Genomic DNA, 27437 nt, shown 5'->3' with positions numbered 1-27437 from the left:
AGTTAAATTATTTAAAATAATTGAGGGACGTTACACACGTTTTTCTAAACCAGTACCAATAAAAGAAAGTAATTATTTGTTAAATTGTACAGCTGTGAATGCTTTTTTTTTAATACTGCTTTTAACAAAAAATGTTTTTTTTTTTCTCTAAAAGCGCCCACTAACAAGATCAAATAAAAAACTCGCCCACAATTGGTAGAGAATTTATTTGGGTTTATTTCGACGATTATTCGTTTTGATTAATGAAAAATTCCTATTACATAAAAGCGTATTCGACTAACGAATTAAAATAACAAATTACTTTAGTTCCGTTTAGTTTTTATATTAAAAATATGTATGCAATTATACAACGCAATTCAACTATTTACAGGCTTAAAACATATAACCATAAGATGTATCAAAAGGGTAAACTAATATATTTATTTATTTGAGTGCACAATACCTTGCTATGACTAGTTTATGCGACTTGCTGGCTTAACTAACTCGAACTACATCATGACCATTTACTAAACGGTTTCGGCACAATTTGGGGATAGAGTAGATATATTCCTTATTTGTTTCTGGTTCTTTTGTTATAAGGATTGCTTTGCCGTCGTATGGAAATCAAATTCTTCCGGTCTTGAAGTCTGGACGGAGGCTAAACAATATAAAGTGGTTGTCCACGACATAAAGAGGAGATTGCAACAATGCGCTTTTAATAATGGCGTAAGGTCGTGACTAGATTATTATTTTACTTAATCGTAGTTATAGGAGTTGTGCTGCGCCCAAGGCGAGTATCTTTGGGCTTTTTTCTGGCTCTGCTTAATTTCGGGTAGTTAGCTGATACAGAGTATTTGCTGAATTCTTGTTCGTTTATAGTGTTTAAGGCTACTGCTTCGTATTGTTACTTAGACAACATTAAAAGCTACGTTTCTTGGCTTTTGACTGGTACGATCATATTTTCGTTCACGGTTCCTTTACCTATTCGATAGCGTCATGTTCAGGCACAGCTCGTGATCCCGGAGGTCGCCCCACCCACCGTTACCCTTGCGAAGCTTCGACTTCTTCATCAGACTGGGCACCGTCAGGGTCAGGGAGCGGGGGAAGAGCTGATGTGAGTTCCGGGCAATGCGCAGGACATGTTGCACCTTCGAAATTACCTGGTTAGACTCGCAGTTCTTGTTTTTATGATGGACCCCACTGCAAGTGATCATTGAATAAGTTTACATAAGCAACATAATACTGACAGCCCACCATTCTCCAATGTGAAAAACTCTGGGCCCCTTGACGATCATAGCATGGAGTTTGCGATGGAGACACTGCTGAGAAACGTGCTGCAGCGACCAGTCCCAGTTGTAATCGTCGTAGGTGCAAAAGTGGCGGGCACACTTTCGGATATTTGTCCAGGTGGTGCGATTGAAGGCAAATCCCATATTGTGTTTGCTACTGACCCAGGGCATTACCTCCACCTGCAGATAAAAACATCTCGGATAAAAACGTAGAATAAAAGATAATGCAGTAGGAAAAACTTTAACAGAATATATCAAAAGGAGGCCGAAAGGAGTGGGTTTGGCATGCAAATTTGTTTTAATTTGATTAGCCAGCTGTTTAAATTGCATTTAAGATGGCCACTCCATACTGCGACGCCATCGTTTTGGACTAATCACTAGTTGGAGTTAAAAGTGCCGAATAACAGGGCTCAGTACACACCATAACAAATACCTGGGGATAGTCACTGATGATTTTCTGCCTATCGATCTTCTGGGAGCGAATGCGAGCGTGCAACTGCCAGAACAGGTCAGAGAATGGAACGGATCGGAGTTGAGACATGCCATTCACAGACACATATAGACAAGTACAATTAAACACAAAACAGTACACAAATTTACCAACCAAACAGACAATGATGGAAAAAATATGTTGAATACTTTAAGCACCTGAGGTGCATTGCTTTAGGATCTATACAACAATAGATTTCCCATCACACCTGAGGTGCATTGCTTTAGGATGTAAATATAATAGAATATATAGAATTGCTAAAGCGTAAATGAATGAACTATGCAACAAACAATAGGGACGAGGAAAACATCTACGTTAAATAACTATGGTGCTGGGGACAGGCAGGCAAGTGCGTGACTAAAACTGTTCTAAAGCTGTAAAGGCTGGGATGGTGTTAACGGGAATTAACGCCCTGTGCTAGCGGTGCGATGTTGCTACCTTCTGATAGACGGAATACAATGACGGCAGGACATGATAGTTCCATGTTTGTGCACCATTTTTGTTGCTGCTATCTTTGCTACTTTGCTCATTGTTGGTGTCGGATGTGGCGGCGGTGGCGGTGACAGTGTTGATGAGGTTTCCCCGTTTGATACTGGTATTATCTCTCTTTAAATCACTGGCTTTCTGGTTGTCAGTGGTGTCGCCTACATAGACTTTGGCAGATTTGAGAGATGACGTAGATGATGACTGCGCTGCAGATGATGAGGAAGAATAGGTGGACGACCCGGCTAACTGCACCGAGTTTCTATTATTGTTATTCCTATTGTATCCTAATAGACTGCTTGTCGAGATCAGCGAGGAAGCATAGGATTTTTTTTTAGTCTGCGTGCCAGAATTCGGAATAAAATAGATACAGATATGATAAATTACAGTAGTACAATGATAAACTCGTTTGTTGTGTGGACGTTCATGACCGGATGTTTAACCACAAATGGATGGATGCGACATTGTGTAAGTAATATGTATGATGCGTGTGTTTAGCAACATAAGCTTAAAAGGATATATTCGATTGGTTAGCACTCTCCCTTTCGCATCCAATGGTTTCTAAGCATTGCATGGGTAAGCACTCTGCTCCAGATCTTACCTTGCTGTGGTAGGTGTAGTAATTGAAGGTCTTCAGATAGGTACCCAGGGACAGAACGTTGCATTGCGGGCACAAGTCTTTAGTTCGTTGCTGCATCATGGCCAGTAAGTATAAGAAGTCTTCGGCCACGTAATGATCCTCCTCCAAAAATAGGACCAGGCCTTCAGGAAAAAGTAGCTGATAAGATCGGGGCTATGAACCATTGAAAAGCCTGCTTACCTGTGTGAAAACGGGTCACCTCCAGCTCATTAAACACACGGTTCGCTTTCCAGATCCAGTGGTGTTTCGTCTGCGTGAACTTGGCCTCCCGATAGTGTCCGTAGAGATCAGGGTACATAGCATTGTTGCAATTGCTGATTAAAGCCCTGTGGAAAATATTACATTGTTATAGGTCATCATTATCTGTGGATGGGAAACTCACTGCTCCTTCTTGATGTTCCGCGGACAATCGTTGGGATCCACTCCGGGGTACTCGTTTGGGTGCGTTTGAATAGAGTATGGATAAAAGATCTGCAGGACCTTGCAAAAGTCTATCTGCTGCACTAGATCATTGATATCGTCATCATAGTAGTCGTGGGAGAACACCAGTAATACCTTTGAGATGTCCTGCGCTTGCGCCAGGCTAACGATTAGATGGCGCAGGTAGGTTATCCTCGTGTGAACCTTTAGAATGGAACTGTTAAAAGCCGATTATCTTAGGCGCAAAGCTTTTCACCTGGACTACAATTATCACAGAATCGTTTTGCAGGGGCCCAAATGTGTCCTCGTTGAGCACGAGCTGCATATCGTTGTACCTCACGATCTGACGCTTGATCTCCGTAATATTCGGAGGGTGGTAGACGTCAAAGCTTAGTGTGGTGGCAGTCACGCCTCCGGGGCTGCTCGCATTAAGGAGCAGGGCTGCCGAGAAGAAAAGAAAGCAAATCAGAAACAAAAGTGAACGCCAATTATTTATTCATTTAGTGCATATTCAAAACATAGGCTAGAGTATATTTATGGTTAAAGAACTTTGATTTGGCCCAATTTCTTAATTATCCCAGTTGACATTTTCAACATTACCATTACCTACCTGATCCGGCTCCCGAAATAGTGTGATTGCGGGAGTGCGGTGTGAGATACTTGTGAAGTGTGGCGGGAACCATGGCCAGTATGGCGTCGTCGGAGTCGTTGGTGACCGTATCACCCAGTACATTGTCCCGCGAGTCCACTACAAAAGGGAAATCAGGGACGTGAATACACTGTTCTGACGGCAGAGCCCAGACCTAACGACTCACAGTAGTTAAAATTGTGGTATTGTAGCAGACCGAAGATGCAGAGCGCCAGTAGGAAGAGGCTCCGCATGTAGAAATTGTTGCGCTTGCGCCCCATCGCTCCGGTATTAGGAAGTGGAATCAGAATGCGACCTGTTCAACATCAAACAGATTTAGCTTGGCAAACTTTGATATATGTATGTATATCCCCACGATTCCCTGTATTTACCCCTCGTTTTCGACATATCTGCGTCTCTCGGTCTCGTTTCGCTCCGCCTGGAGTACTAGCTAGTGTTTACTGAGAGAGCGTATTCACTTTGACATCTGAAATGGAATAGTGAAGAGCTAGGGTATAATGGAAAAGCCAAAATTCGAAAGTTTGTTAAGAGGAGAGCAGAGATGGGGAAAAAACATCATATGAATTCTATTTTATAAATGTAAAAAGTTACAATACTGTTGTATATGCAGGTTCAATTTGTTCTAATGAGTTTTTTTAGTACTCTAAGTGCGCAATGGGATTAAGAACGGGAATGTTAATCAGAAAGGCAACAAGTAGGCAAACTCAATTGTATGTCGAGCAGCCTCCGTCGCGCCGCGATCTCAGAGCCATACTTGGCACTTGACTTTAATTAGCAATAGAAGCCCACTAGCCGATCGAGGATAAAAGAGGCTGGAGAGGGGCTTGGAGGCACTTACGGGAACACGTAGTCACAGTATGGAGCACGGCACGCAGTTCGAGAGCCTGTAAAGGGGCGGCGCGCACGTCTCTGTCTGCCGTCCGTCCACTAGCCGAGGCCTCGCCAATTGACATAAAAATAGATTCGGATGGCGGGCGGCAGTAGCTCAACAAAATATATTATCTTCGGAGGAATTGTAATCTCTGTGGCAGAAAGAGGAAACACTTAATAATTTCTGTCACTAGGAAGATAATGTAAGAATATCTCAAATGTAATTGCGCGGGCCTCCGCTAAAGGTCTATATTATTAGATAATTTTTATTTCTCAATGGGCCTCTTGTATCTCTATCAATTGATTAAAGGTGGTATATACTTCACCTATTTTAAGAAGAAAAGCTGTTATATCCTACGTGAAGTTAAGATGTGATGATTAAGCTTATAATATTTATTATTTATTTTGTAGAAACTACAATTTCGCCCTCAGTGCCAGGCAACGAATTATGGTGCTTCATGAAGTCTGACAACGAATTAAATAAATAAAATCGATGAAAATATGTTTAAAACTCTGCCTTATAGGTATTTAAAAGAAAACAGTAGGGTAGATTCCGTAAAGCGAAATTTCAATTTGAAATTCTCGAAAATTGATTAAAGTAGATAAGAAATTCGACTGGTGAAAAGTAAGCAAAAAATGTTTCCGTGTATGCGGGATCCACTACTGCGTTCAAGCGCTAAATGTGGGGCGTGAAGGCAGCGGGGGGCGCGCCATGAGGTCGAACAGGTATTTTTGGTTTAGATGTTACGAAATAAATGGTCGGAAAACCAAAACAAAAACGAACAACAAGCAAATGCATTGTTTCTTGTTGCTTTTTACATTTTGTCATTCGTCGTGGGCTTGTTAATTGGGCGAGCACTGGACTCACCTCTGGTTAATGTTCCGGCAAAGTCAGCTGAGCTCCGAGCTGCTTCAGGGGACTCTAACACAATCATCATTATTTGATTTGCTCTTGTGTTGTGGTCGCCAGTTACTACGGTCAATCGATTTTTCAGACGCCCCCTCAAAGGCCAAATGCAGCGTAATGATTTGGTTAGCTCACGAGTAGGCGCCACGGTTCCTCCACATTCTGCGGCATTTCGAAAGTGTTACATATTCATTCCGAACAGATCAAGACGGTAAAATAACTGTAACTTTGTCTTTCTGCGACCAGGCGACGAATAAAATATACTTTTCCGGACACACACCTATGACCAGCTGCTGCGGCGCAGCACTTTTCTCATTAAATCACATCACTGTGCCCGCACTTTACGAACATTTTCTTTTTTTGCAATGCTAATGCCTATTGTACTTGTGCTGGATGTGAGTTTGTTATTCACTTTTCGCTTTCGTTTGGCCAACAACAAAAGCTAAACCGAGTATTTTAAGTTGCCTGAACGAGTATCTGTATCTGTGCGCGCCGAGAAACATAAACAGCTGGGTCTCGTGAGTGATAGTGCCAATACATCGATATGTTGCGGGTGTCAATATTTACTCTTCCAGTATTTTTGTAATTTTTTATTTTTGACTATTTACATTTAATTTATATAGATAGTATTTTTGTAATTTTTTATTTTTGACTACTTACATGTAATTTATATAAAAAAGTTAGTTGCCTGGGACAATGACATGGCTAAAAGGCAACAAGCTATTTTATAAAAATACTTATAGTCAAATCTATAAAATTGTATGCAATCGATAGTATCGATTGTTTCACCAAGAGACGGGTCGACCGGCTCTAATTTCGGGTAAACAACAATTTAATTTTAATGACTTCAAGACAGCTTCATTCCACAGTTTTTGGCCCGTGCGGCTTTGAAGATCAAACGTTAGTGGAGATCTCCGGTCCCCCAAAAAGTGGTAGAAGCTTGGTTCTCCAACAACTGATTGCGCATTGTGTGGCACCCTATGCATTTGGTGGACGGCAATGGAGCATATATTTGATCAACCTGAGCCACAAAATCACCCGGGAATCTTTAACGAAGGTCGTGCGCGCAGAGCTACAGGCATTTTCATTAGAAGGCAAGCCGCCAGCCGCGGAGGAGCTGACCGAGATCGCAAAAGAGTGCGTCGCGCGGGTCAGCTTCATGAAGTGCTTTACCACCGCGGATGTGAAGTATACGTTATTCAACATCCCATACGAGACCTTGAGAGACCGCAGTGTGGAACTGATAGCAATTGACACGCTCAGCGAGTTCTACTGGCTGGATGCAGCGGAGAGGAAGCAAAACCTGACCAAGTACAGGTACTACCGGCAATGCCAGATGCATCTAAATCGGATCTGCAAAGAGGCGCTCGTATGTGGCATGTACACGGTGGATTCCAGCTTTCTCAATTCCAAATACAACGAGAAAATCGCGGGAGCTAAAGTAGATTACAACATTCAGATGAGCAAACTTCGGGGGAACCTAGCTATGAATAGAAAGTCTGTGTCATTCAGCAATGGTATAATAGAAATTAGACAATGAAGCTGATAGACTGATAAGAACAAATTTACTAAAGAGAAGTGTTATTTATAAAACATTCACCGGTGTATAATGTTTTTTATTTGTAATTAATAAGGTTTTACCTTTTTGCCAGCTCTGGTAGGCAGAAAACCGGCTCCGCATTTTCCATCCCTGATAACGCTGTCGAACTAGTTCGATTTCAAAGCACGTAGCCCTAGAATGTAATCGTTCGTCTCGGTCTCGGCGTCTAAGATTTGAATTGCCTTAGATAAATATATTTATATTTATATTGATATTTATTTTTAATTTATACTGTAAATATTTTGCCAGCTCTGGCAGGTAGATAACCGGTTCCACAGTTGCCATCCCTGATACCGCTGATCGAACTAGTTCGATTTCGAACCACGCAACTCTAGCATGTAATCGTTCGTCTCGGTGTCGCCGTCTAACATTTGTGTTGCCTTAAATAAATATATTATTTACCACAAAATATCTAGTGCCGAAGCCCCAAAAAAGTGTCCGCGTTCATTACAGTCGTAGCACTACGAATCTGCAACATCACGTCCATGAAAATCAAAAGGCAGCAGCAGCAGGTCACAGCACACAAGTGACAGCAACAAAATACACAAAATAAGAAGCAGACAGAAAAGTGTTTCCATGCCCGAAAACTAATAGAAGTTTTTCTGTGCGTTGAAGGGGACACAGTGAAAATGCTTTAGATGACGGTGTTTTCTTTGATTTACTCTCTGGCCAGGGGATCAGAGTTGCCAGAGAACGAGACACCTCCTGCCATGTCCACAGCCAAGCCACAGATAGCCATATAGATCACCCGTCTCGACCAAGTCGCCAGACTGGAGACTGGACTGTAGAGTGCTCCCTAAAGGTTCCGATCCCCGCCAAGAACCAAGTGCTGGGTGCTACCCCGATTGGCCTTCGTTAGCGTTTAGTCCGGTCGCCGAGCCGTGCCTGCGCCTTGTTAACACATTTTGTTGTTTACGTTTGTTTGTTTGTTAAACTCTCGTCCTTCCACGCGTGCAATCGCCATTAATTGTTACTTACGTTGAGCATATAAATCAAAATGAAAGCATCCTCCTCGTCACGTTCGTTATCTGAATCGAAGCGTCCAGCCGCAAAAGCTACAATCAAATTACTCCCGTCCAAACCCACCTCGTCACCGCCATTTATTATTAGCGCCCGGGCCGCCATGATTTTGCCAGGACCAGTTTCTCATTAGTATTGAGTGAAACCGAGGAAACACGAATATAATGGTATGTAATATCATTATTTGGTCTACTAGATTGAATCCTTTGACAGAATTTTCCCTAGTGTTAATCAGAGCTTATGACTGATGATCGATTTGTGTGCCACCTTTAAAATTCATCCGCAGACCCCTCGTATTTTTTTGCAGTACTAAGATCTGTACGGTATCCTAGTACATCAGTCGTCCACTTACAAAATGTGCTCTCAGTTTATATAATTTTTAATAAATATATTTACAAAATTTTAAGCAGCCCTGAGTCTGTATATGTACCTACTTTTGTAAATTAAAACAAGAAAGGAAGCTAACTTCGGCACGCCGAAGTTTATATACCCTTGCAGATAGAACTTCGATGACTAGGAATCCATACAATAAAAAGTATATTAATTTATGTTAAAAAACAATGAAGTAATACCTGCTTTCATTTCATTCACCTATACATATTATATTTGCAGTTTTATATTCACAGATTTGTATTTTCGCTCCACATCTAACGATCGTTTGTTTGGCACCTATGTGATATAGTCGTCCGATTTTAATCAAATTTGACACAAAATTAAGACTGATATAAAATGGCTATATCTCAAATTTAATGAAAATCTGCTGAAAACTGAAAACTTTATAATTTTTAATTGTAATCATTTCTTGATCGTTCGTATGGCAGTTATATGATATAGTAGTCCGATTTACATATCACTTAACACAAAATTGTAGATTAAAATAAAATGGCTATATCTTATATTTGATGAAAATCTGGTGATAACTGAAGAAGTTATAATTTTTAATTTTATTAATATCTTGATCGTTTCTATGGCAGCTGTATTATATGGTAGTTCGAGTTTCGTAAAATTTTACACAAATTTGTAAAGAAACATAAAACTGATAACTCAAATTTCATCAAATTTTGTTAAAAACTGAAAAAGTTATAATTTTTAATTGTATTAATTTCTCGCTCGTTCTTATGGGAGCAATAGGATATAGTACTGCTATATCTCAAATTTGATAAAAATCTGTTGAAAACTGAAAAAATTATAATTTTTAATTGTATTAATTTCTTGATCGTTCCTATGGGAGCTATATGATATAGTAGTCCGATGTTCATAAAATTTTACAAAAAATTTTAGAATAATATAAAACCGCTATATCTCAAATTTGATAAAAATCTGTTGGAAACTGAAAAAATTATAATTTTTAATTGCATTAATTTCTCGATCGTTCCTATGGAAGCTATATGATATAGTAGTCTGATTTTCATAAACTGAGAGACTAGTTTGCGTAGAAACGGACATGGCTAGATCGACTTAGCTGTTGATACTGATCAATAATATATATACTTTATATAGTCGGAGGTGCCTCCTTCACTGCGTTGCAAACTTCTGACTGAAATTATAATACCCTGCAAAAGTATAATGATTATAAATTAATGGAGAAATCGGTATGACTTCGTTATATTTCAACATATGCATAGTTATATATAATAAACATAACCTAAAATATAGTTTTTTTCTTCCGATTCAAAGCATTACATTAAGTTAAAAGAAATGGAAGCTATATGATATAGTAGTCTGATTTTCATAAACTGAGAGACTAGTTTGCGTAGAAACGGACATGGCTAGATCGACTTAGCTGTTGATACTGATCAATAATATATATACTTTATATAGTCGGAGGTGCCTCCTTCACTGCGTTGCAAACTTCTGACTGAAATTATAATACCCTGCAAAAGTATAATGATTATAAATTAATGGAGAAATCGGTATGACTTCGTTATATTTCAACATATGCATAGTTATATATAATAAACATAGCCTAAAATATAGTTTTTTTCTTCCGATTCAAAGCATTACATTAAGTTAAAAGAAAAACAATTTCAATGACTCTTTCACAGACATGCAAGCTTCTGACCAAAATAATACCATTCTTTGGATCGATATTTATCTATATTCTTATGACAAGTTTTTTGCTACAAATCAATGCTTAAACAAGAAAGGAAGCTAACTTCGGCACGCCGAAGTTTATATACCCTTGCAGATAGAAATTCTATGACTAGGAATCCATACCATATAAATTATATATATTTGTGTTAAAAAACAATGAAGTAATACCTGCTTTCATTTCATTCACCTATACATATTATATTTGCAGCTTTTCATTCACATATTTCCATTTTTCTTCTACATCAAACAATAGTTTTTATGGCACCTATATGATATAGTCGTCCGATTTTCATGAAATTTGACACAAAATTTAAGACTAATATAAAATGGCTACACCTCAAATTTGATGAAAATCTGTTGAAAACTGAAAAAGTTATAATTTTTAATTGTATTAATTTCTCGATCGTTCCTATGGGAGCTATATGATACAGTAGTCCGATTTTCATAAAATTTTATACAAAATTGTAGAGTATAGTAAATACAATACAATAGTTTGTATGGCACCTATATGATATAGTCGTCCGATTTTCATGAAATTTGACACAAAATTTAAGACTAATATAAAATGGCTATATCTCAAATTTGATTCAATTCTATTGAAAACTGGAAATGTTAAAATTTTTTTTGTAAAAATTTTCCGATCATTCCTATGGCAGCTATATGATATAGTCGTCCGATCCGGCCCGTTCCGACATATATACGAGTGAGAGTATAAGAAGGCTAACTACAAAGTTTCATTCAGATAGCTTCAAAACTGAGAGACTAGTTTGCGTAGAAACGGACAGACGGACAGACGGACAGAAGGACAGACGGACATGGCTAGATCGACTCGGCTGTTGATCCTGATCAAGAATATATATACTTTATATGGTCGGAGGTGCCTCCTTCACTGCGTTGCAAACTTTTGACTGAAATTATAATACCCTGCAAGGGTATAAAAACTCATAACTGAGCCAAAAAAATTAATCTTAATTCGGAAAGCTGTCCTACGTTAGTTATTATTAGGTTAATAAATCTTCATACTCAAATTAAAAGTTAAAAAATTAACTTATTGTCAATTTTTGAAAATTTTATCGATGTTAAATGTTAAAAATTAAAAAAAAAAAAATTAAATTTTTTTCGGACATTGCTAAAAAGATTCGCCGGTTGATGCTGATCAAGAACATATATGATTTTTAGAGTCGGAAATGACTCCTTCACAGACATACAAGCTTCTGTATAAAATTATAAAATCATTCTTTCGGTCGATATTTATCTATAATTTTATGGCAATTTGTTAACTAAAAATCAATGCTAAAAACTCATAACTGAGCCAAAAAAGCATAAATCTTAATTCAGAAAGCTGCCCAACGTTAGTTTTTACTAGGCTATTTAATCTGCACACTCAAATTAAAATTAAAAAAAAAATAAACATTTTTGTTAATTTTAGACACTGAAATTTTGAAAATTAAAAAAAAAAAAAATGACATGCCTCTAATGATTCGCCTGATTAGCTTAGATTAGCTTTTTCAATATTTTAAAAGTTGTACTCTTAAAATAAAATACTTTAAACTATTGCTAAAAAATAATAAGTTTATTAAGCGACACAATCTTTACCATTCCATTAAAAAAGAAAAGAAATGGACGAAAAGGTACATCAACTTGATTGGTAATGCTAAAAACATATACATATATTAATAATGATAACATTTATACTATTAAAATCTATTAAGCAACTATGTATGTTTTTGCAGGGAACAGCTCCCTTTAAATTGTGCATTGTGAAAGTGGTGAATCAGCAGAACTTAAATAAAATAAATTATGTGGCCTGCAAAAACTAATTTTGCCTGTAAAGATAAAACAACAGTTTTTACAGCTCATCTAACAATTTTTCAATTTTTAACTATATATTTTACAATTACAATTTTTAACTATATATTATCTTTTGTAACAATTGTTTCTATTTCCTTCTAGGTACAGCAAGTACTGCATTAACAATAATATAAGCTAAGTATATAGGAAGTAAAGCGTACAAGTGGAACAAAGAGTTGCACATTTCTATGAACCGGACAGCAAGGAATTCACCTAACTTGAAGGACTCAGTAATTTGATTTTTTATTGTCTCAAGCTGTGACTCTTCTCCTTGGAGCTTAACCGGCTAGTGCTTACAAACCCTTAAATTCGTAAGTTATCATCAAATACATTCTTTATATTTATTTAAGCGTAAATTGTATTCAGTCGTGCGAGAAGTATTTTTGTCCCCCCCAAGAATTTTAATTCAAATGGTATTCAATAAGTTATGTACATATACGCTAACATACATACATATGTATGTATTTGAGAGGGAAGTAAGAGTTGCTTGATTGATGCCTTTTTTTTTAGTGAGGTAAATGTTATGGGGTTAGACCACTGTTAGAAATCTTTTATCGACCTTTTCCATTGGCCGTGTTCCAATTCAGATTATTTCAAATGCTAAAGAAGCACAGAACCACTCTTGTAGGTTTTTCTCGCAGCAGAGCCCAAATAAATATTAAATAAATAAATATTAATAACAGTGAACATATCAATATAATATATTTAAATTGCGCCAAGTTCTGCTCCGATCAGTTGATGTCCTAGTTCAAAATTTGCTTGAGAATAACAGGTTTGGGGATTTTAACAGGTTTTTTAATACGCTTAATATCATCAAAGTTGCATTACTTGTAACTTTCTTAAGCTGGAATTATCCGGGATTATAGATAGATAGATAGATAGATATAGATTTTCGGGGAAAAATGTGTTAATACTCTGCCAGTCAATCGGGCACGAGGGTCTTCTTTGGGCTATAAATTAATTCGAAAGGTAAATAAGTAAACTGTATAGGCCATATTTATGGATCTAAGATAGCAGATTATGGATAGGCATTTTTTATTTACGAATTAAGGATTAGGATTCATGAGCGATATTTTTTATTTCAAAATAAGGTTGTCAATTTTACGTAAATTTAAACAAGAAAGGAAGCTAACTTCGGCACGCCGAAGTTTATATACCCTTGCAGATAGAACTTCTATGACTAGGAATCCATACAATATAAATTATATACATATATTTGTGTTAAGAACAACGAAGTAATACCTGGTTTCATTTCATTCACCTTTACATATTATATTTGCAGCTTTACATTCACAGATTTGCATTTTTCTTCTACATCAAACGATCGTTTGTATGGCACCTATATGATATAGTTGTCTGATTTTCACGAAATTTGAGACTAATATAAAATGGCTATACCTCAAATTTGATGAAAATCTGTTGAAAACTGAAAAAGTTATAATTTTTCATTATAATAATTACTCGATCGTTCCTATGGGAGCTATATGATATAGTAGTCCGATTTTCATAAAATTTTACTGAAAATTGAAGAGTATAATAAAATGGCTATATTTTAAATTTGAACCAATTTTGTTGAAAACTGAAAATGTTAAAAAATTGTTTGTAAAAATTTTCTGATCATTCCTATGGCAGCTATATGATAAGTCGTCCAATCCGGCCAGTTCCGACATATATACGAGTGAGAGTATATAGAAGGCTAACTACAAAGTTTCATTCAGATAGCTTCAAAACTGAGAGACTAGTTTGCGTAGAAACGGACAGAAGGACAGACGGACAGACGGACATGGCTAGATCGACTCGGCTCTTGATCCTGATCAAGAATATATATACTTTATATGGTCGGAGGTGCCTCCTTCACTGCGTTGCAAACTTCTGACTGAAATTATAATACCCTGCAAGGGTATAAATATGGCGTTGTGTTTTAATAGGTTGCCAGCATCCTTGCCGCTCGATTAAGTATATAAATTTTTTTGTTGAATGTTTAATGTAAATCAAAGTATTTCAAGTATCATAACTTAGCCAAAAATGCATAAATTTCCACAAGGCAAACTATTTTATAGGGGTATTAAAACTACATGTTAAGTTAGTTATTTACAATTTACATTTTTTTCTTTCAATTTGTTCAACATGTTGATTTATTATAATTAAGATGAATCGAAATATATATGGCTTTTGGAAATAACTAAGCCTAGCTTTATTAGGTTAAGAAACCAGAATATTTATTTTAGTTTTTTTATAATATTTTTTGAGTTATTGAATTAAATTTATTTAAATGACTACTTTATTAGAGGGTACTAATAAATTGTTGAAAAAATTAAAAACTACGATATGATTCAGCCGTTTTGGGGGAGAGCATATTACAACATATATATTCGGAAATGATATAAATAAATTGTCTAATTAAATGGGTACATAAAGTTACTGAGAAAACCCATCATAATGAGCACTTCAGGTATTATGTCTTGAAGTCCCACTATAAAACTAGGTATTTATTTTAATCGGAGGCAAACACTGTTAGTAAAAAACACTGACAAAATTGTAGGTATTTTTTTACACTTTTAAGTAATATGGTTAAAAAGAGACTTTACTCTTAAAGCTTGATCATTACTTACTTAACTATCAACAGTCAACCCAAAAGGGCAACATTGGCGGCCTTGCAATGGGCATCGTACCTGAATAGTGTGCGTTTCCGTAACGAACTTTTCTGGCTTTGCTGGCAACTTTGCCACTAACAAAGTGCCACTATTGACCTTCGGCAATATTCGCCGTAAGTTCGCTGGCAGTCTAGACCGGCATCAGACGCTCAGTTTAGCTGGCAGTTGGCAGCAATGGCAGTCTCTTAACCTCATTAAACAAACGAGGCTGCTGCCGGTCGCCCCTCCCCGTTGTATTGTTCTCAAACTTATTCAAAAATAATTTCCACATTTGTTTTTAGTTAATGGTGGTTGCCGCTGCCTGCCTGCCCGGAAGGGCGGGAGAGAGCAAAGAGATCCAGAGGGTTGCAGGTACAATGGAGTGAGTGGGCTTTCGAGCGCAACCCTTACTCCGTTCGAGCATTCGAAGTAGAAGCGAACAAGACCCAACTCTGCTGTTCTGCTTATGTACAATCAGGATGGGCGGGCAGCTCGCCGCTTGTATTGGGTCTCTGGCAGTGGGCCAGGATCCTTATCGGAGGGTCTGGAGACTGCGCCTGGACCTGCGCATATTGGTTGCACACACAATGAGTCCTATTCCTCTATGCCGTCTCGCTCGCACCTCCGCAACCGCGGACACTTTGAAAAGTACATCTTTTGTGTGTAGTTGTACAATGTACATGAAGCATTATTATATTGGAGGTCGTCCCTCTTACTGACTTCGCTTCCCCTCTGCTGGGCAGTTGCCTATCAACAGCTGTTCGGAAGCTCTGCCTGGCAGGACTCCTGCACAGACAGAAACATCAATTGTGTAAAAAATAAATTTGAAAATTGAAAAAATTAAGTAGGATAGAATGCAACGCCAAGTGACGAATATGTAAAGATGAACTTACATAGATGTTTTGTATCAATCTAACTAATTCTGTCTTAGACATACAGCGGTTAATACAATTTAAATAAAAGTGAAAAGAGTGCTGTAACTCTTCAATACAGATTTGTATTTGTATTCCTCATCAATTAAATTGAACGGCTGTATATAAACGACGTAATCGCCACCCTGCATGTCCGCATGCAACAATTGTGAATGGAAAAAGCACGAGGATGCGGGTGGTGGAAAGAGAGGTAAATGGCTTATATACACTGTCTGATTCATCCCGGGCACACATACGTGACTGCCAGGGTGAAATCTGAAAGCGCTGTCAACGCTGAATTAAAAATTGAGGATTCCGGAGTCGGGACTCGTTCAGTTTGACTTGCCGCTCGTAAAGACATTGTCACCGAATACCTTGTGCTCCCTGGCTCGTGGCAAGATTTGTCAACAATTAGTGTCGAAAATAATCCTTAGAGTCGTTGGATTCTGAAGTGAGCAACCTGTCGAGGTATTGTGAGTGCACCGATAGAGATCTTATGTCACCTAGCCTACCACAGGGGACGACAATTAGCTTGGGGCTAGCACAGGAGCGAAATTCTCAACCTGCCGCGGACACCTGGCAACCGTTTTCAAGGAAAACTGTAAGAATAGCCTGCGGCAGCCTTTGCAAAGCCCTTATCTCACGGTAGACTTACCTGCCAATCACAGAACTCATAACTTGAAAAGAATAGGGAATTATCCGGTCATGCGTATGCAATCCAATAGGGATAGAAAAATAATCATCTGCCTTTGAGCAGCTATGCTCCTGATCCTTTGTTGTTTTTGAAACTCACTCCCCTCTTCGCCATCTGAAATCAATAGGTATTTACTTAATTATTTTACAATTCGCCTTCAACTGCGATGGAACGTCAATGAAAAATTAATATTTTTGGTAGACAACGGAAACAATGGACTACGCGGATGTACAATCTCTGTAATATGTAATTTGATTATGATTATGACAGAATATAATATTAAAACTATAAAAACGAAATATATGTGTTTCTCATGTTCATGTTGTCATTAAAAATCCAAAACACTTATCAAAAACTAATCAATCAAATTAAATTAATCAATGGCTCTCACCTTATTATTTTGTATAGGTAAATAAGCCGGAGTTTATATATTAATCTTTGCAGTTTAGAATTGGATAGTGGAAGTGTCGTTATTTCTATTCGGAAATCTTTTTTGTCTGTTTATATTTTGGGAAATAATCCGCCTATTAAGTTAGAAAGATGTTAGCCACGCGAGCGACAGAAAATTTTTCCAAATTGAATAAAATGCATTTTTGGCTTAGTTATGATAATAATAATAATAAATCTAAGTTAAATGTATATATGATATTCTCTTATTTTGATATTTTGAAAATTTCAAAATTACCCCCTTATGGTTTGTTTGTTTTTTTTTTTTAACATCTGATTCTTTTTGATACACAGTACTCAAAATGTGTAATACATAAAAGGAAAACTCTTATTAATTTTCCCAAATCTTTCTGCAAATGTACACCTTGGTCCTATCTCAATTATGTCATATATTAATAACTATGATTTTTCGATCGTTCATATCACTACATATCTATAGTCCTCCGATCCGTCTCATTCCAAATAAAATACTATCTGCAATAGAAGCAAAGGCTACATCTCAAGATTCGTTAAAAAACCTTTAAATCTGGTGCTCAACATGAATGAATGAAGGAATACATATGTACATATATCTTGCTAAGGGTTTCCGAAACTATGCAATTATTTCAATTAATTACCTGTTCCAAATAAACCTGTAATACTCATGAATGAATTTTCAGATACGAAATTCAGAGTTTAGTCAGTATATGACCATAAAGAAATGCTGACCATACCGAGAACAACTCAGTTTATGAAAAATGTGAACAAAGTCGAGTTACTAAGTGTCAACGAGATACTTTTAGTAGGGATTATGTCATTAGGGTCGAGCTGATTCTTTGATGTTGGTATTTGATAAACCTAAGATAAACGGCAAGGAAGGATTATAAGATGCACTAAAGAGGCACTGAATTCCTTTGCCTCTCGGCATCTTCTTCATGGCATGGCCACGGGGAATGACGCGCCCATCAAGTGGTCGAAGCTTGTCCTGCTCCTAGAAACAACGCCATTGCTGGCTCAACGTAGTCGCTCTCTGGCTCGGTCCTTTGTGGTGCCGAACGTTTTAATTGTGCCTGTCTTTGTTCTTTTCGCCGTAATGGAGTGCTATGCAAATGGCGTTTTGACGAATTTCCTTGGCCCTCCTCTGGCGCTAGCGCTTTGTGGCTGTTCAGTTGTTCGCTTGTCCTGGCTCTTCAGCGACAACAAACAACAGCATTCATCCCCTTGTATCACTGAGCCTGTGTGCGGATGTGTGTTTGTAAGTCACGACTGGCAGGAAAGTGCTGCTCGGCTCAAGTTCGAACCTTCCCACCTCCTGTCAGCCACCCTGCTTTCCCCTTTTCCTCCCAGCATTCGTCTTTTCCTTTTTGCCAGGCTTTTGCTCATGTCCCTTGCTCCCGGTTGTTTTATTTGTCGCTGCTTTGTTGATGGCAGCCGTCTGCTCCAGAGATGCCCGTTCACTCCGCGCGAATCTACCTATTTATAACTGAGAATACAAAATTTAATATTTTTGAAAATTACAGTTTATGTATCATGCCAATTGCGCTACATTCTGCTGCTGGGGTTCACCTTAACGCCACGGAGATAGAGCTATAAACCCTTAAGGTTTTTGTGAATTACTGTACACGTTCAGGATGTTTTAGTTGTAATCAGAAATCTGCAAAACAATGAAGGCGTCATTTCTGGTCCTAGAAAGTATTCTCAATCAGCATCAATAATCGTGTCAATCTACTCATTTCTGTTTTTATGTACCAGCCTCAGTTTTTGAGCTATCTTATTGTAACATGTCAAATAGTTTTATTTCTATTTCCATTGCTATATAACTCGGAACGGGTCAGATTAGGCCTTTAAATCACACATAGCTGGAACGATCTGGAAATTTAAAGAAAAATAATTATAATTTCGAAATTTTTATTAACATGTTTTTTTTTCTGAGGTATACCATTACTGATATTTATAAAATTTCTATTAAAATATTATATTTAAAAACAATTAACAAAGTCATAAACCTAAAACAATCTTTTAATAGGAAAATAATACAAAAATGGACATAACTTCGTTTTTCAAAATATTCGAATAGAACCTAAAATATAGTGCTGATTTACGGTTTTAAGCCGTTTGGTCATGTCGGACTGTATCTTATACATAGCTGCCATAGGTACTTTTGGTAAATCTATATAGGAAAATTCATCCAACATTAAAATATGCAAATCAAAGTTTGAATGAATTTATTTGTAGCTTGAGATGTGGTGATTTATTACGATTTTAAAATAATGTTTAATAATGTCTTTAAGATGATATGCGATTTCGCTAGAAAGTAGCTGAATTTGAAGCAATGGTTTACTCGCTGGTGCAATGGGTACGGAAGGGCCAGGAAAAAGGGAATATTTTTGATTTACCAAACGCGCGATGCGATGTTTACTTTCTAGTTTTAGGCAGCTCTCAAACGCGGCAGACAACGCCAGTGGAAGCAGGGTTTGTAGAGTACCCATCACCATCCCCGGTATTAGGGTGGGTGTGTGTGTTCGGATTTTGTGTTCAAATTTTGTACATAATGGATTATTGTCCTTTCCCTTTTCCTACTTCTTTCCCCTTATCATGCGCCCCGAATGCTGCATTGGTCGATGCCGTCAACCAATCAAAAGCGCTCTCAAAATGGCCGCCGTTCGATTCCTCCTTCTGCAATTTGTGTGTGCCCTTTGATAAGAAAGCAACTGCCATTGAGGTGCCACTAAGTGGTCATTTGGCTTCCGCGTCCTTGAAAAATTCGCATTAGAATTCCAATTAAGACTGTAATTCCGAATAAAATGTCCGTTTGCATATCTATAGCATATAATCAAGTTTTTTTAGTTATCTCGATTGAACCCTACTAAATAGTTTTCTATTATGTGGTATATGTATATGGACAATGTAAATCGGAACGAGTCGGATAAGACAGCTCAAGACGGCTTTTGCTCTATATATATTTTTATAACATAATATAAATAAGTTTAAATATAATGCTGCATCACATTTGTGGTTTTTCTTATACATGTCCCTGTCTTTCCTCTCTTTGTAGGCCTTGTCTAATTGCCTTCCAAATTCGCAGACGTGCACACCTTCCATGTACCAGTTATTTGTAAAATACCGGGCGTTTGTGATTTAAAACAGAGAAAAGATAACAGAAACGTTTTGTAACTGGTAACTGGTAACTGGTATTCTTATAGTAGGAATAGGTAAATAATTAGCAGCGATCGCTCGTCCTGTGCAGCCAATTTGGAGTGGCATGAGTGGCCATCCATCATTGGGACTCCGGAAAAATGATGATAATGAGTGTAGTGGGCCACGACCACCTGTACCAGGAGAAGAGAGCCGTGTTAAAAAGGTAAAAAGGTGACTTGTTTAATAAAAGTTGACTTACTGAAATTTTCGGTCAATCAGATGACCGAAGGGGCAGGAGAGACCTCGAAGAATTCGCCACCATCCTATCTGAACTGGGCTCGGACGCTAAACCACTTGCTGGAGGATCGAGATGGGGTCGAGCTCTTCAAGAAGTACGTCGAGGAAGAGGCGCCCGCTTACAACGACCACCTCAACTTCTATTTTGCGTGCGAGGGTCTCAAGCAGCAGACGGACCCGGAGAAAGTCAAGCAGATAATCGGAGCTATCTATAGGTGGGATTCCTTCATACCTTCACCAGTTAATGAAAATAGTATTAGTAAAGAGCGTAGTTTTGTCTCGATGTCTTCAAATAGTACGAAACTTCATATACCTATGCCTCCGCTTGATTTCCCAGATTTCTGCGCAAGAGTAAGCTCTCTATCTCCGATGACCTGCGCGCCCAGATTAAGGCAATCAAGACGAACCCCGAGATCTCGCTTAGCCCGCACATCTTCGATCCTATGCAGCACCATGTGGAGGTTACCATCCGGGACAACATATACCCAACGTTTCTCTGCTCGGATATGTACATTCTGTATATCCAGCAAATGTCCGCATTGCAGGAGCGCTGCAGCAGCAGCGGCGCGACGGGATCGGGCAGTGCCGGAAGCAGCGGTAGTGGTGGCAGTAGCCTCGTCGGGGCGTGCGCCCTTCCTGCAGCCACTGCAAAACAGCAGCAGCGACAGCTCCAACAGCTAGTGCCGCCCGGTGCCTTCATTAACCTGCCAGTGAGCAGCGTGAGCGGGCCGCCTGCTGGCACATGTAGTGCCAGCGGCAGTGTGTACGGTCCCTCGACGTCGGCCAGTTCAAGCGGCTCCATCAGCGCCACCGACACACTGCCACGCAGCTCCACGCTGCCCACGTTGCATGAGGACTCGGTGCTGTCACTCTGTGACGACTTCGAGAAGGTGCAAATGCAGGACGGAGGTGGATCCGGAGGGGCAGGGGCGCGAGCGCCCGACTACCCGATACGACTTACTCGGGACCTACTAATAGCAACACAAAAAAGAAGACTGGAAATCCGACCTCCCGGGTATGTTCACACATTTTTCTCACTCGTAATTCTAGCTCTTGGTGTCAATTCACGTAGGCTAGTTCGTTTGTTTACAATCAATATCATTAACGCACAAATATTAAGTCTCGGACCTAATCTAGACATTTAATATTACAAAATATATTACTTTTAAATTGAAAGCCAAAGGGAAGATAATTTTAAGGAACTCTGACTTAATTTGCTATTTTAAACCACTTATTTTTACATCAGACGCGATCCACATTCCCTCTTTTTTGTCCTTAAGTTCGTATTAAATTTAATGATTTTCTGTGATTAACTCCTAATTTGTTACTTTTATTTCTTTTACTTTTCAACATATGGTGTAATCGAACGTTCACAAATACACACAAATACGCACGCCCCACACCCACCTGCATACTACTACATACTGAATACTGTGCACCTGCCCCACTTCACTCATTGGACCTAAAACTCTACACTGCCGTTACACTACATTGTGTTCTTTTGATTTAAACATTTTTGTTTGTGGATCCCGACGATTCCCCCACACACTTATGTAAACACGATCATAAAATTGGACGCCATTGCATGGAAACTATATGTCCTGGTTGTGTTCGCGATCTGCATGCGAGTAGTGCCCACGGTTATGTGTACCCAGCGAGCACGAACACTTCCTATGTGCCAAATTCGCGGGTTGACTCGGAGAGGGCCAGCGTCAGTTCCGGCGGACGTACCGACTCTGACACCATGTCGCTCTCCAGTTGTTCAATGTGAGTAGGGGAACCAACGGAGTGGGCCGGCCAGCGATTATGACGGGATGATAGATTGAATGTCAAGTTGCGGAAGACAGGACTCTTCGCTGACAGCTCGCCTGATTTTTAATACATCTTCGTTTCAGGGACGGTCGCCCGTACATACAACGTAGACATAGCTCGACGGAAAGCAAGGCGATTCGCCAGAGCGCGATGGCAAATAAGGAGACCAATACCTTTCAGGTAAACACTGGTCTATTATTGTTTCTTTTTGATTTTTTAAACGTTACAGATGGACCCTTTTAAAAGGAATTCTGTAAGAGCTTCAGATACGCGTAGCACTGTTAAATATTGTAAATAATGTTTTGTTATTAATATTATAAAAACCAGGTTATACCTCGCACACAACGACTACATTCGAACGAGCACAGACCACTGAAGGAGAATGAGCTTGTGGCTCTTCTGATACCTAAGTTGGAAGAAGTAAAACGAAAGCGAGACATGGAGGAAAGAGCGCGCGAGGTAAGATAAAATGGCCGGTTTTTAACATAACAGTAAAGGTAAAATTATTTGTTTTTAACTTCTTTTTTTTTGTAATAGGTTTTTTTTACTTTATATTTTTTATAGTTATCTAGAATATTATAATTTTATTTAGATGTGTATCATATTTTCATATTCTAATAATTTATCACCGTATATAATTAATGTTTATTCATGGCGTATTTCGGAGAAGTAAAGAAGTACTTTATAGAATCTCTTTCGGGTATTGTAATCTAACAACGTTCTTTTCGCCTATTACTTTCCCAGCGGAATCCCGGAGCTACGCTGCTGACCAACGAAAGATCCACCGCCAGCGATCGGGCATTTGCCGAGGCGATTCGCGAAAAGTTCGCATTGGACGAGGACAACGACCAAGACATTCTTGACCAGCATGTGTCGCGAGTATGGAAGGACCAAACGCCGCACCGCTCTCCAGGAACAATGTCCCCCTGTCCGCCCGTTCCATCGCGAAGGCGCACCGCCACACATGACTCGGGCATGGTTAGCGATGGCGCGATGAGCCTAAGTATGGCTAATAAAATCTCTGCTTCTAGAATCAGTGACCTAACAAAGATTCCATCAACAGGTGGGCAGTCCATGAAGCATTCGAAGTCCATGCCAGATCACAGTTCCTGCTCCTCGAGGAAGTTAACAAATAAATGGCCTTCAATGAATACAGACAGTGGTATTAGCATGTTCTCGGCCGACACTGTTACCAAGTACAAAGAGTCGAGGTAGGTTGGGTAATACGGTTCTCATACTACTGGAACCAGAACCACTTTTAAAAGCAAAATTTCCTCCGATGCAAAAAAATTAATAAAAACCCTATATACTTTAAAGCAGTCGATCCGGCTCAAGCACAGTCTCGAAGCTAGAGGAGGCGAAACGAAGACTGGAAGACGAGCCGCGACGCTCTCGACGATATACCCAGCCGCCTATGCAGCAGGGACACCTGGCGCAACCGTCAATGTCCTCCTTTAGCAGCAGCAGCAGCGGTAGCATTAGCTTGCCTCATCAACACCAACTTCAACTTCAGACTAATGCTGCGCCTCCTCCTCTGCCGGCTAAGCCTCCGGAGACGATAGTAGTGTTTTCATTCTGCGAGGAGCCAGTTCCATACAGAATAAAAATACCCGGTACCCAGCCTACCCTGCGTCAGTTCAAGGACTATCTACCAAGAAGGGGTCACTTTAGGTAGTATTCACTATTCGGCAATCGAAGTATTCATTCTCACACACTTTAAATCTTTTGTTTTTTAGATTCTTTTTCAAGACGCACTGCGAAGACCCGGACAGTCCAGTGATTCAGGAAGAGATTGTTAACGACTCCGACATACTGCCTCTGTTCGGAGACAAAGCGATGGGTCTTGTCAAGCCATCCGATTAAGCATTAAGCATTTAGTGTAGATTTTGTATTAAGGCAAATTGGGAGTGAGTGGTTTGATGCACTGATGATGCACTCGGTAAAATACGAACGAAAAAGCGGACGCACCAAGTGTACGAAGCATCTTAGGGTCACATACCAACTTGAGAAGCAAATACCGAAAATCAAAAGCGACAAGCTTTTGTAAGCATCACAAACTACTCTGAACAACCAAAACTGATAAATTCAAGCCACTTAAATTTGTAAATCGTCAACTATTTAAAACGAGCTTGAATCCCACATAAATAGACCGTAAATTTCTGTTTATACCGTGGAGGCGAGTTCATAAAATCAGTCGCAGCTGGGTTGTTGAATGGGCCCGAAACAGGGCTGAGAGATTATTAGGAACTGCACAAAATCGAATGTATTAAGAAGATTTAAGGTATGGATTTTCCTGGATTGGGATTTGTTTGTTACTTTTTACTAACTACGGACTGCCTGCAATAAATTTTGTTAATATTTTTGTGATGTGCATTTTATGATGATATGATGATGATATTAACAAAGTTCTATTTAACGCGACAAAAATCAAAAGATAATCTGTTTTATTTTTGTATAATCTATAACACACAGCATACATACAACACACACTTGAAATTTATGTATTTATACAATGTATTTTAATTGTAATTGCGTCAATTGCATCAACCGATTTACCATTAACCAATAGGTACATTTCATTTTCGAAAGCGATCAGTCCAGTCCAGCGACTCTTTAAAGGCCAATTGGCCGAGACGTATGATGTTGACCGGTCGGTCGATTGATTTATTTAAATAAGTTAATGCATACACCACATACTATACATATTTTTTTAAGAAAACTGAAATAACCGCAGAAATATGCAAATAACGGATAAATTTATTATATCAAACATATTTTATTTGTGAGAAAAATGCATATAGATTTAATAAAAAAAAAGTACATGGATAGAACATAATGTACTCCTTGCCTTGAGCTGTTTCTCCTCAGCCGGATGGTAATCATATGATAGTACTGCAGCTGTATGCTCGCTTTGAAATTAACGCCTTGTGGAATTATCTAAACATATTATACAATATTCAATTGTGCGCGCAATTTCTAGACTGCCGTGCAGTCGTCACGCTGCATATGGCTTATGTAGTTCTGTTCGTTTATGAACGTGTGCGTGCACTTAGTACAGTGGAAGCGTCGATGGCGATTGGTGCCCGGGCTCTCGTGCTCCCGCAGATGGGCTTTCATGTTGTACATCTGGGAGAAGCGTTTGTTGCAGACAGGACAAGCAAAGGGTTTGTCGCCCGTGTGAGAGCGGGTGTGCCGCTCAAGATGAGCCTTGGTGCGTGTCTTAAATCCACAAACCTGGCACTCCAACCGTTTCGTCTCGTTGTCGTGGATCATCTTATGTTTGTAAAGTGCTACCTTATGGACGAATCGCTTTGAGCACACCTCGCACTGATAGGGTGTTTCACCTGTGTGCCAGGCCATGTGGTGCTTCAGCCGGAATTTGCGACTGAAACGTTCCGGGCAGACGGGGCATGCGAACTGTTTTACTGGCTCGTGGTTCTGCAGGTGCCCAATGAATCCCGAGTAAGATTGCAGAGTTTTGCCGCACTGATCACAGACGTAGCCTGGAAAGTGCTCGCGCTTTGTGTGAGCATTGTAGGCGCGCCGGCTGGTGAACTTATCTGGACAGCTTGGGCACTGTATATTTACTATGTAGTCACCTGAACTGTCCAAGTCTTGTTCGTGGTCCTCGGCATCGGATATTATATATTCTATTGTACCGTCCAGATGGTCCTCGAACTCACTCATGGTGTCCTCCTTGAAGAATTCAGCATCTTCTGCTTCATGCTTTGTCTGCGGCTCGATCTCCTCCTCGGTGGTCTCCTCATTTATGATTATCTCGTTATCAATATCTAACTCTAGGTCCATCGAGTGGAACTCCTCATCTTGGCCTACGCCATCTGCCTCATTAAGTATAAAGGTGTGCTCATCCTCTCCCACCTCCTCCTCAATAGTCGCTTGGTGAACAAAATCCGTCTCCGTTGCGCTGTCAATTTCTTCCCCGCCCTCCTCCTCAACAAAATGCTGCTCCTCGACGTCGGCAGCGTCCTCAATATTTCCATCAAACTTGGCTATGCGTTCGACTTTCACCGCATCATCTTTCAGCAGCGAATGCTTCAGGTCTTTGGCAAGAAACGGACTGTGAATGAGTTCTAGGATCTCCTGACGTAGCTTCCGCGCGATTTTTATTGACTTGTGATAGCGTGCCAGCTTTTCGCAGCACTTCTTGCATATCGTTGATGACTCCTTGGTCAGGGCGTAGTTGGTTCCCTTGGTGCATTGCAGGACCAGTTCGCTTATCAGAACTGGCGGGTTCCCGACTGTCTCGGTATATATGTTCTTAGGAGTGCGCACAGAAAACTGGCAAATGCAACAATTCATTTCGGGGACTCTGCCAAATTATTTACAAAACATCCGTTAGTGTGACCAGATTCGCGAAATGTGGTGACGGCTTTTTGCACCAAATAAGAAATAGACTTTTAACCCGTTTACCAGCACTGTTCAATTTAAATAGGCTTAATAGTCGTTTCTGTGGTTTATTCAAATTTTAATCTTGGTTTTTAGGCAAGATGATATTATAGTTTTGATATTTGGTCCACGAAAGCAAAATGTCCTTAGTCCTGCCATGAGGCGCTTCTCCAAATGTCTGTTGAGAATCTCAATAATCATAGTTTCTTTAGGAAACCCACGTTACCTACCTTGCAGCATCCATAGATCTGTATCTGCTTCTTCTTCTCCGTGTTTTCTATAAAGCCGCCTCCAAGGGAATTTGTGCATATGCCAATCTCATTCATTTTATTTTTAGTTTCCTCAAAAATTTCCTCTGAAAAGCCGATAAATAAATAGAGAAATCTATGAACCTGTGAGCCCCAGACAACTGACCATGGCTTTTATCTGCGTCTCCGCGGACGATGGTCCTGCCGAATCTTGTTTGACCATGAATATAGATCAGCAATAAAAGATATTGATTTTTTCCCGACGCAAGCTGAACTCTTGGTACATTTAACAAAAGAGCGTTTACCCTGTCAACACTCAGCATGCGAGTGGGACGAACTATTTGCGAGATAGGGACCAAAAATTTTAAATTTCTCATTTTATTATATATTAAACGCTTTAATTTGGATACTACTTTCCGAAAAGGCGTCGTATGAAGTGTATGCCAGCTCCAGATCGACTGAACTGTTTATAAATTATGGTTCAAATCCCCTCGTTAAAAGTATCAAAAATGTCATGGCACTACGGACTAATCGCACAAATATATTGTGAGCTTTGAAATAAATTTTGCAATCATAGTA

General features: G+C 39.2%; 5 protein-coding genes and 2 long non-coding RNA genes across 18 annotated transcripts; 3 read left to right on the top strand and 4 right to left on the bottom strand.

The window, feature by feature from the left end:
- Positions 1 to 192: 192 nt before the first annotated feature.
- On the bottom strand, positions 193 to 6268 carry Mgat2 (alpha-1,6-mannosyl-glycoprotein 2-beta-N-acetylglucosaminyltransferase). 2 transcript variants are annotated; one of them, XM_020956310.2, is made up of 11 exons: positions 5689 to 6268; positions 4322 to 4416; positions 4117 to 4245; positions 3912 to 4049; positions 3558 to 3742; positions 3264 to 3505; positions 3062 to 3207; positions 2843 to 3003; positions 2197 to 2580; positions 1234 to 1448; positions 193 to 1179 (listed from the first exon to the last, which is right to left on the bottom strand). In XM_020956310.2, the coding sequence occupies exons 2-11, from the start codon at positions 4335 to 4337 to the stop codon at positions 957 to 959; spliced, it is 1839 nt and encodes a 612-aa protein (XP_020811969.1). In that variant the 5' UTR covers positions 4338 to 4416; positions 5689 to 6268; the 3' UTR covers positions 193 to 956. The 2 variants fall into 2 exon arrangements, with proteins under 2 accessions (XP_020811969.1, XP_020811971.1); XM_020956312.2 differs by lacking the exon at positions 2197 to 2580 and having other exon boundaries at positions 5689 to 6264.
- Positions 4657 to 5331, top strand: LOC147642529 (uncharacterized). Its single transcript, XR_015273245.1, has 2 exons — positions 4657 to 5023; positions 5232 to 5331. It is a non-coding gene; the product is annotated as an uncharacterized LOC147642529 (long non-coding RNA).
- Positions 5757 to 8452, bottom strand: LOC147642528 (uncharacterized). 3 transcript variants are annotated; one of them, XR_015273242.1, is made up of 3 exons: positions 8306 to 8452; positions 7369 to 7509; positions 5757 to 5889 (listed from the first exon to the last, which is right to left on the bottom strand). It is a non-coding gene; the product is annotated as an uncharacterized LOC147642528 (long non-coding RNA). The 3 variants fall into 3 exon arrangements; XR_015273244.1 differs by having other exon boundaries at positions 7369 to 7493; XR_015273243.1 differs by lacking the exon at positions 7369 to 7509.
- Positions 6569 to 7322, top strand: Xrcc2 (X-ray repair cross complementing 2). Its single transcript, XM_020956313.2, has one exon. It carries the CDS (start codon positions 6569 to 6571, stop codon positions 7265 to 7267), a length of 699 nt encoding a protein of 232 aa, XP_020811972.1. The 3' UTR covers positions 7268 to 7322.
- Positions 7635 to 25043, top strand: Axn (protein axin). Of its 9 annotated transcripts, none has more exons than XM_020956308.2 (12): positions 7635 to 8514; positions 12395 to 12603; positions 20012 to 20317; positions 20374 to 20606; positions 20729 to 21406; positions 22024 to 22158; positions 22287 to 22383; positions 22531 to 22662; positions 22948 to 23206; positions 23267 to 23414; positions 23524 to 23874; positions 23940 to 25043. In XM_020956308.2, exons 3-12 carry the CDS (start codon positions 20219 to 20221, stop codon positions 24064 to 24066), a joined length of 2259 nt encoding a protein of 752 aa, XP_020811967.1. In that variant the 5' UTR covers positions 7635 to 8514; positions 12395 to 12603; positions 20012 to 20218; the 3' UTR covers positions 24067 to 25043. The 9 variants fall into 9 exon arrangements, with proteins under 9 accessions (XP_020811967.1, XP_020811965.1, XP_020811966.1 ...); XM_020956306.2 differs by having other exon boundaries at positions 23521 to 23874; XM_086839991.1 differs by lacking the exon at positions 7635 to 8514 and adding an exon at positions 9848 to 10260 and having other exon boundaries at positions 23521 to 23874.
- ZIPIC (Zinc-finger protein interacting with CP190) lies at positions 24960 to 26523 on the bottom strand. The gene has a single exon (XM_020956000.2). It carries the CDS (start codon positions 26521 to 26523, stop codon positions 25180 to 25182), a length of 1344 nt encoding a protein of 447 aa, XP_020811659.1. The 3' UTR covers positions 24960 to 25179.
- ocn (ocnus) lies at positions 24960 to 27342 on the bottom strand. Its single transcript, XM_020956001.2, has 3 exons — positions 27025 to 27342; positions 26841 to 26965; positions 24960 to 26788 (listed from the first exon to the last, which is right to left on the bottom strand). Exons 1-3 carry the CDS (start codon positions 27233 to 27235, stop codon positions 26690 to 26692), a joined length of 435 nt encoding a protein of 144 aa, XP_020811660.2. The 5' UTR covers positions 27236 to 27342; the 3' UTR covers positions 24960 to 26689.
- Between the last annotated feature and the right edge of the window lie 95 nt (positions 27343 to 27437).

This window comes from Drosophila serrata, unplaced genomic scaffold (genome assembly GCF_035046125.1).
Source record: "Drosophila serrata isolate PLE 108 unplaced genomic scaffold, ASM3504612v1 contig_382, whole genome shotgun sequence".
NCBI classification, from domain to species: domain Eukaryota; kingdom Metazoa; phylum Arthropoda; class Insecta; order Diptera; family Drosophilidae; genus Drosophila; species Drosophila serrata.
Note: the sequence above shows the minus strand (reverse complement) of the source record. Positions and strands in the feature narration are given on the sequence as shown.

Coding starts and splice junctions, on each gene's coding strand:
- Mgat2 (XM_020956310.2), bottom strand. Junction 3,743..3,911: donor TATTTCGGGAGCCGGATCAG/GTAGGTAATGGT, acceptor TCTTCTCGGCAG/CCCTGCTCCTTAATGCGAGC. Junction 1,449..2,196: donor TGTATTCCGTCTATCAGAAG/GTAGCAACATCG, acceptor TTTTATCTGCAG/GTGGAGGTAATGCCCTGGGT.
- Xrcc2 (XM_020956313.2), top strand. CDS start 6,569: ATGACTTCAAGACAGCTTCATTCCACAGTTTTTGGCCCGTGCGGCTTT.
- Axn (XM_020956307.2), top strand. CDS start 20,219: ATGAGTGGCCATCCATCATTGGGACTCCGGAAAAATGATGATAATGAG. Junction 20,318..20,373: donor AAGAGAGCCGTGTTAAAAAG/GTAAAAAGGTGA, acceptor TCGGTCAATCAG/ATGACCGAAGGGGCAGGAGA. Junction 22,663..22,947: donor TGGAGGAAAGAGCGCGCGAG/GTAAGATAAAAT, acceptor TTACTTTCCCAG/CGGAATCCCGGAGCTACGCT.
- ZIPIC (XM_020956000.2), bottom strand. CDS start 26,523: ATGAATTGTTGCATTTGCCAGTTTTCTGTGCGCACTCCTAAGAACATA.
- ocn (XM_020956001.2), bottom strand. CDS start 27,235: ATGAGAAATTTAAAATTTTTGGTCCCTATCTCGCAAATAGTTCGTCCC. Junction 26,966..27,024: donor AGACGCAGATAAAAGCCATG/GTCAGTTGTCTG, acceptor TCGGCTTTTCAG/AGGAAATTTTTGAGGAAACT. Junction 26,789..26,840: donor AGATCTATGGATGCTGCAAG/GTAGGTAACGTG, acceptor GATTCTCAACAG/ACATTTGGAGAAGCGCCTCA.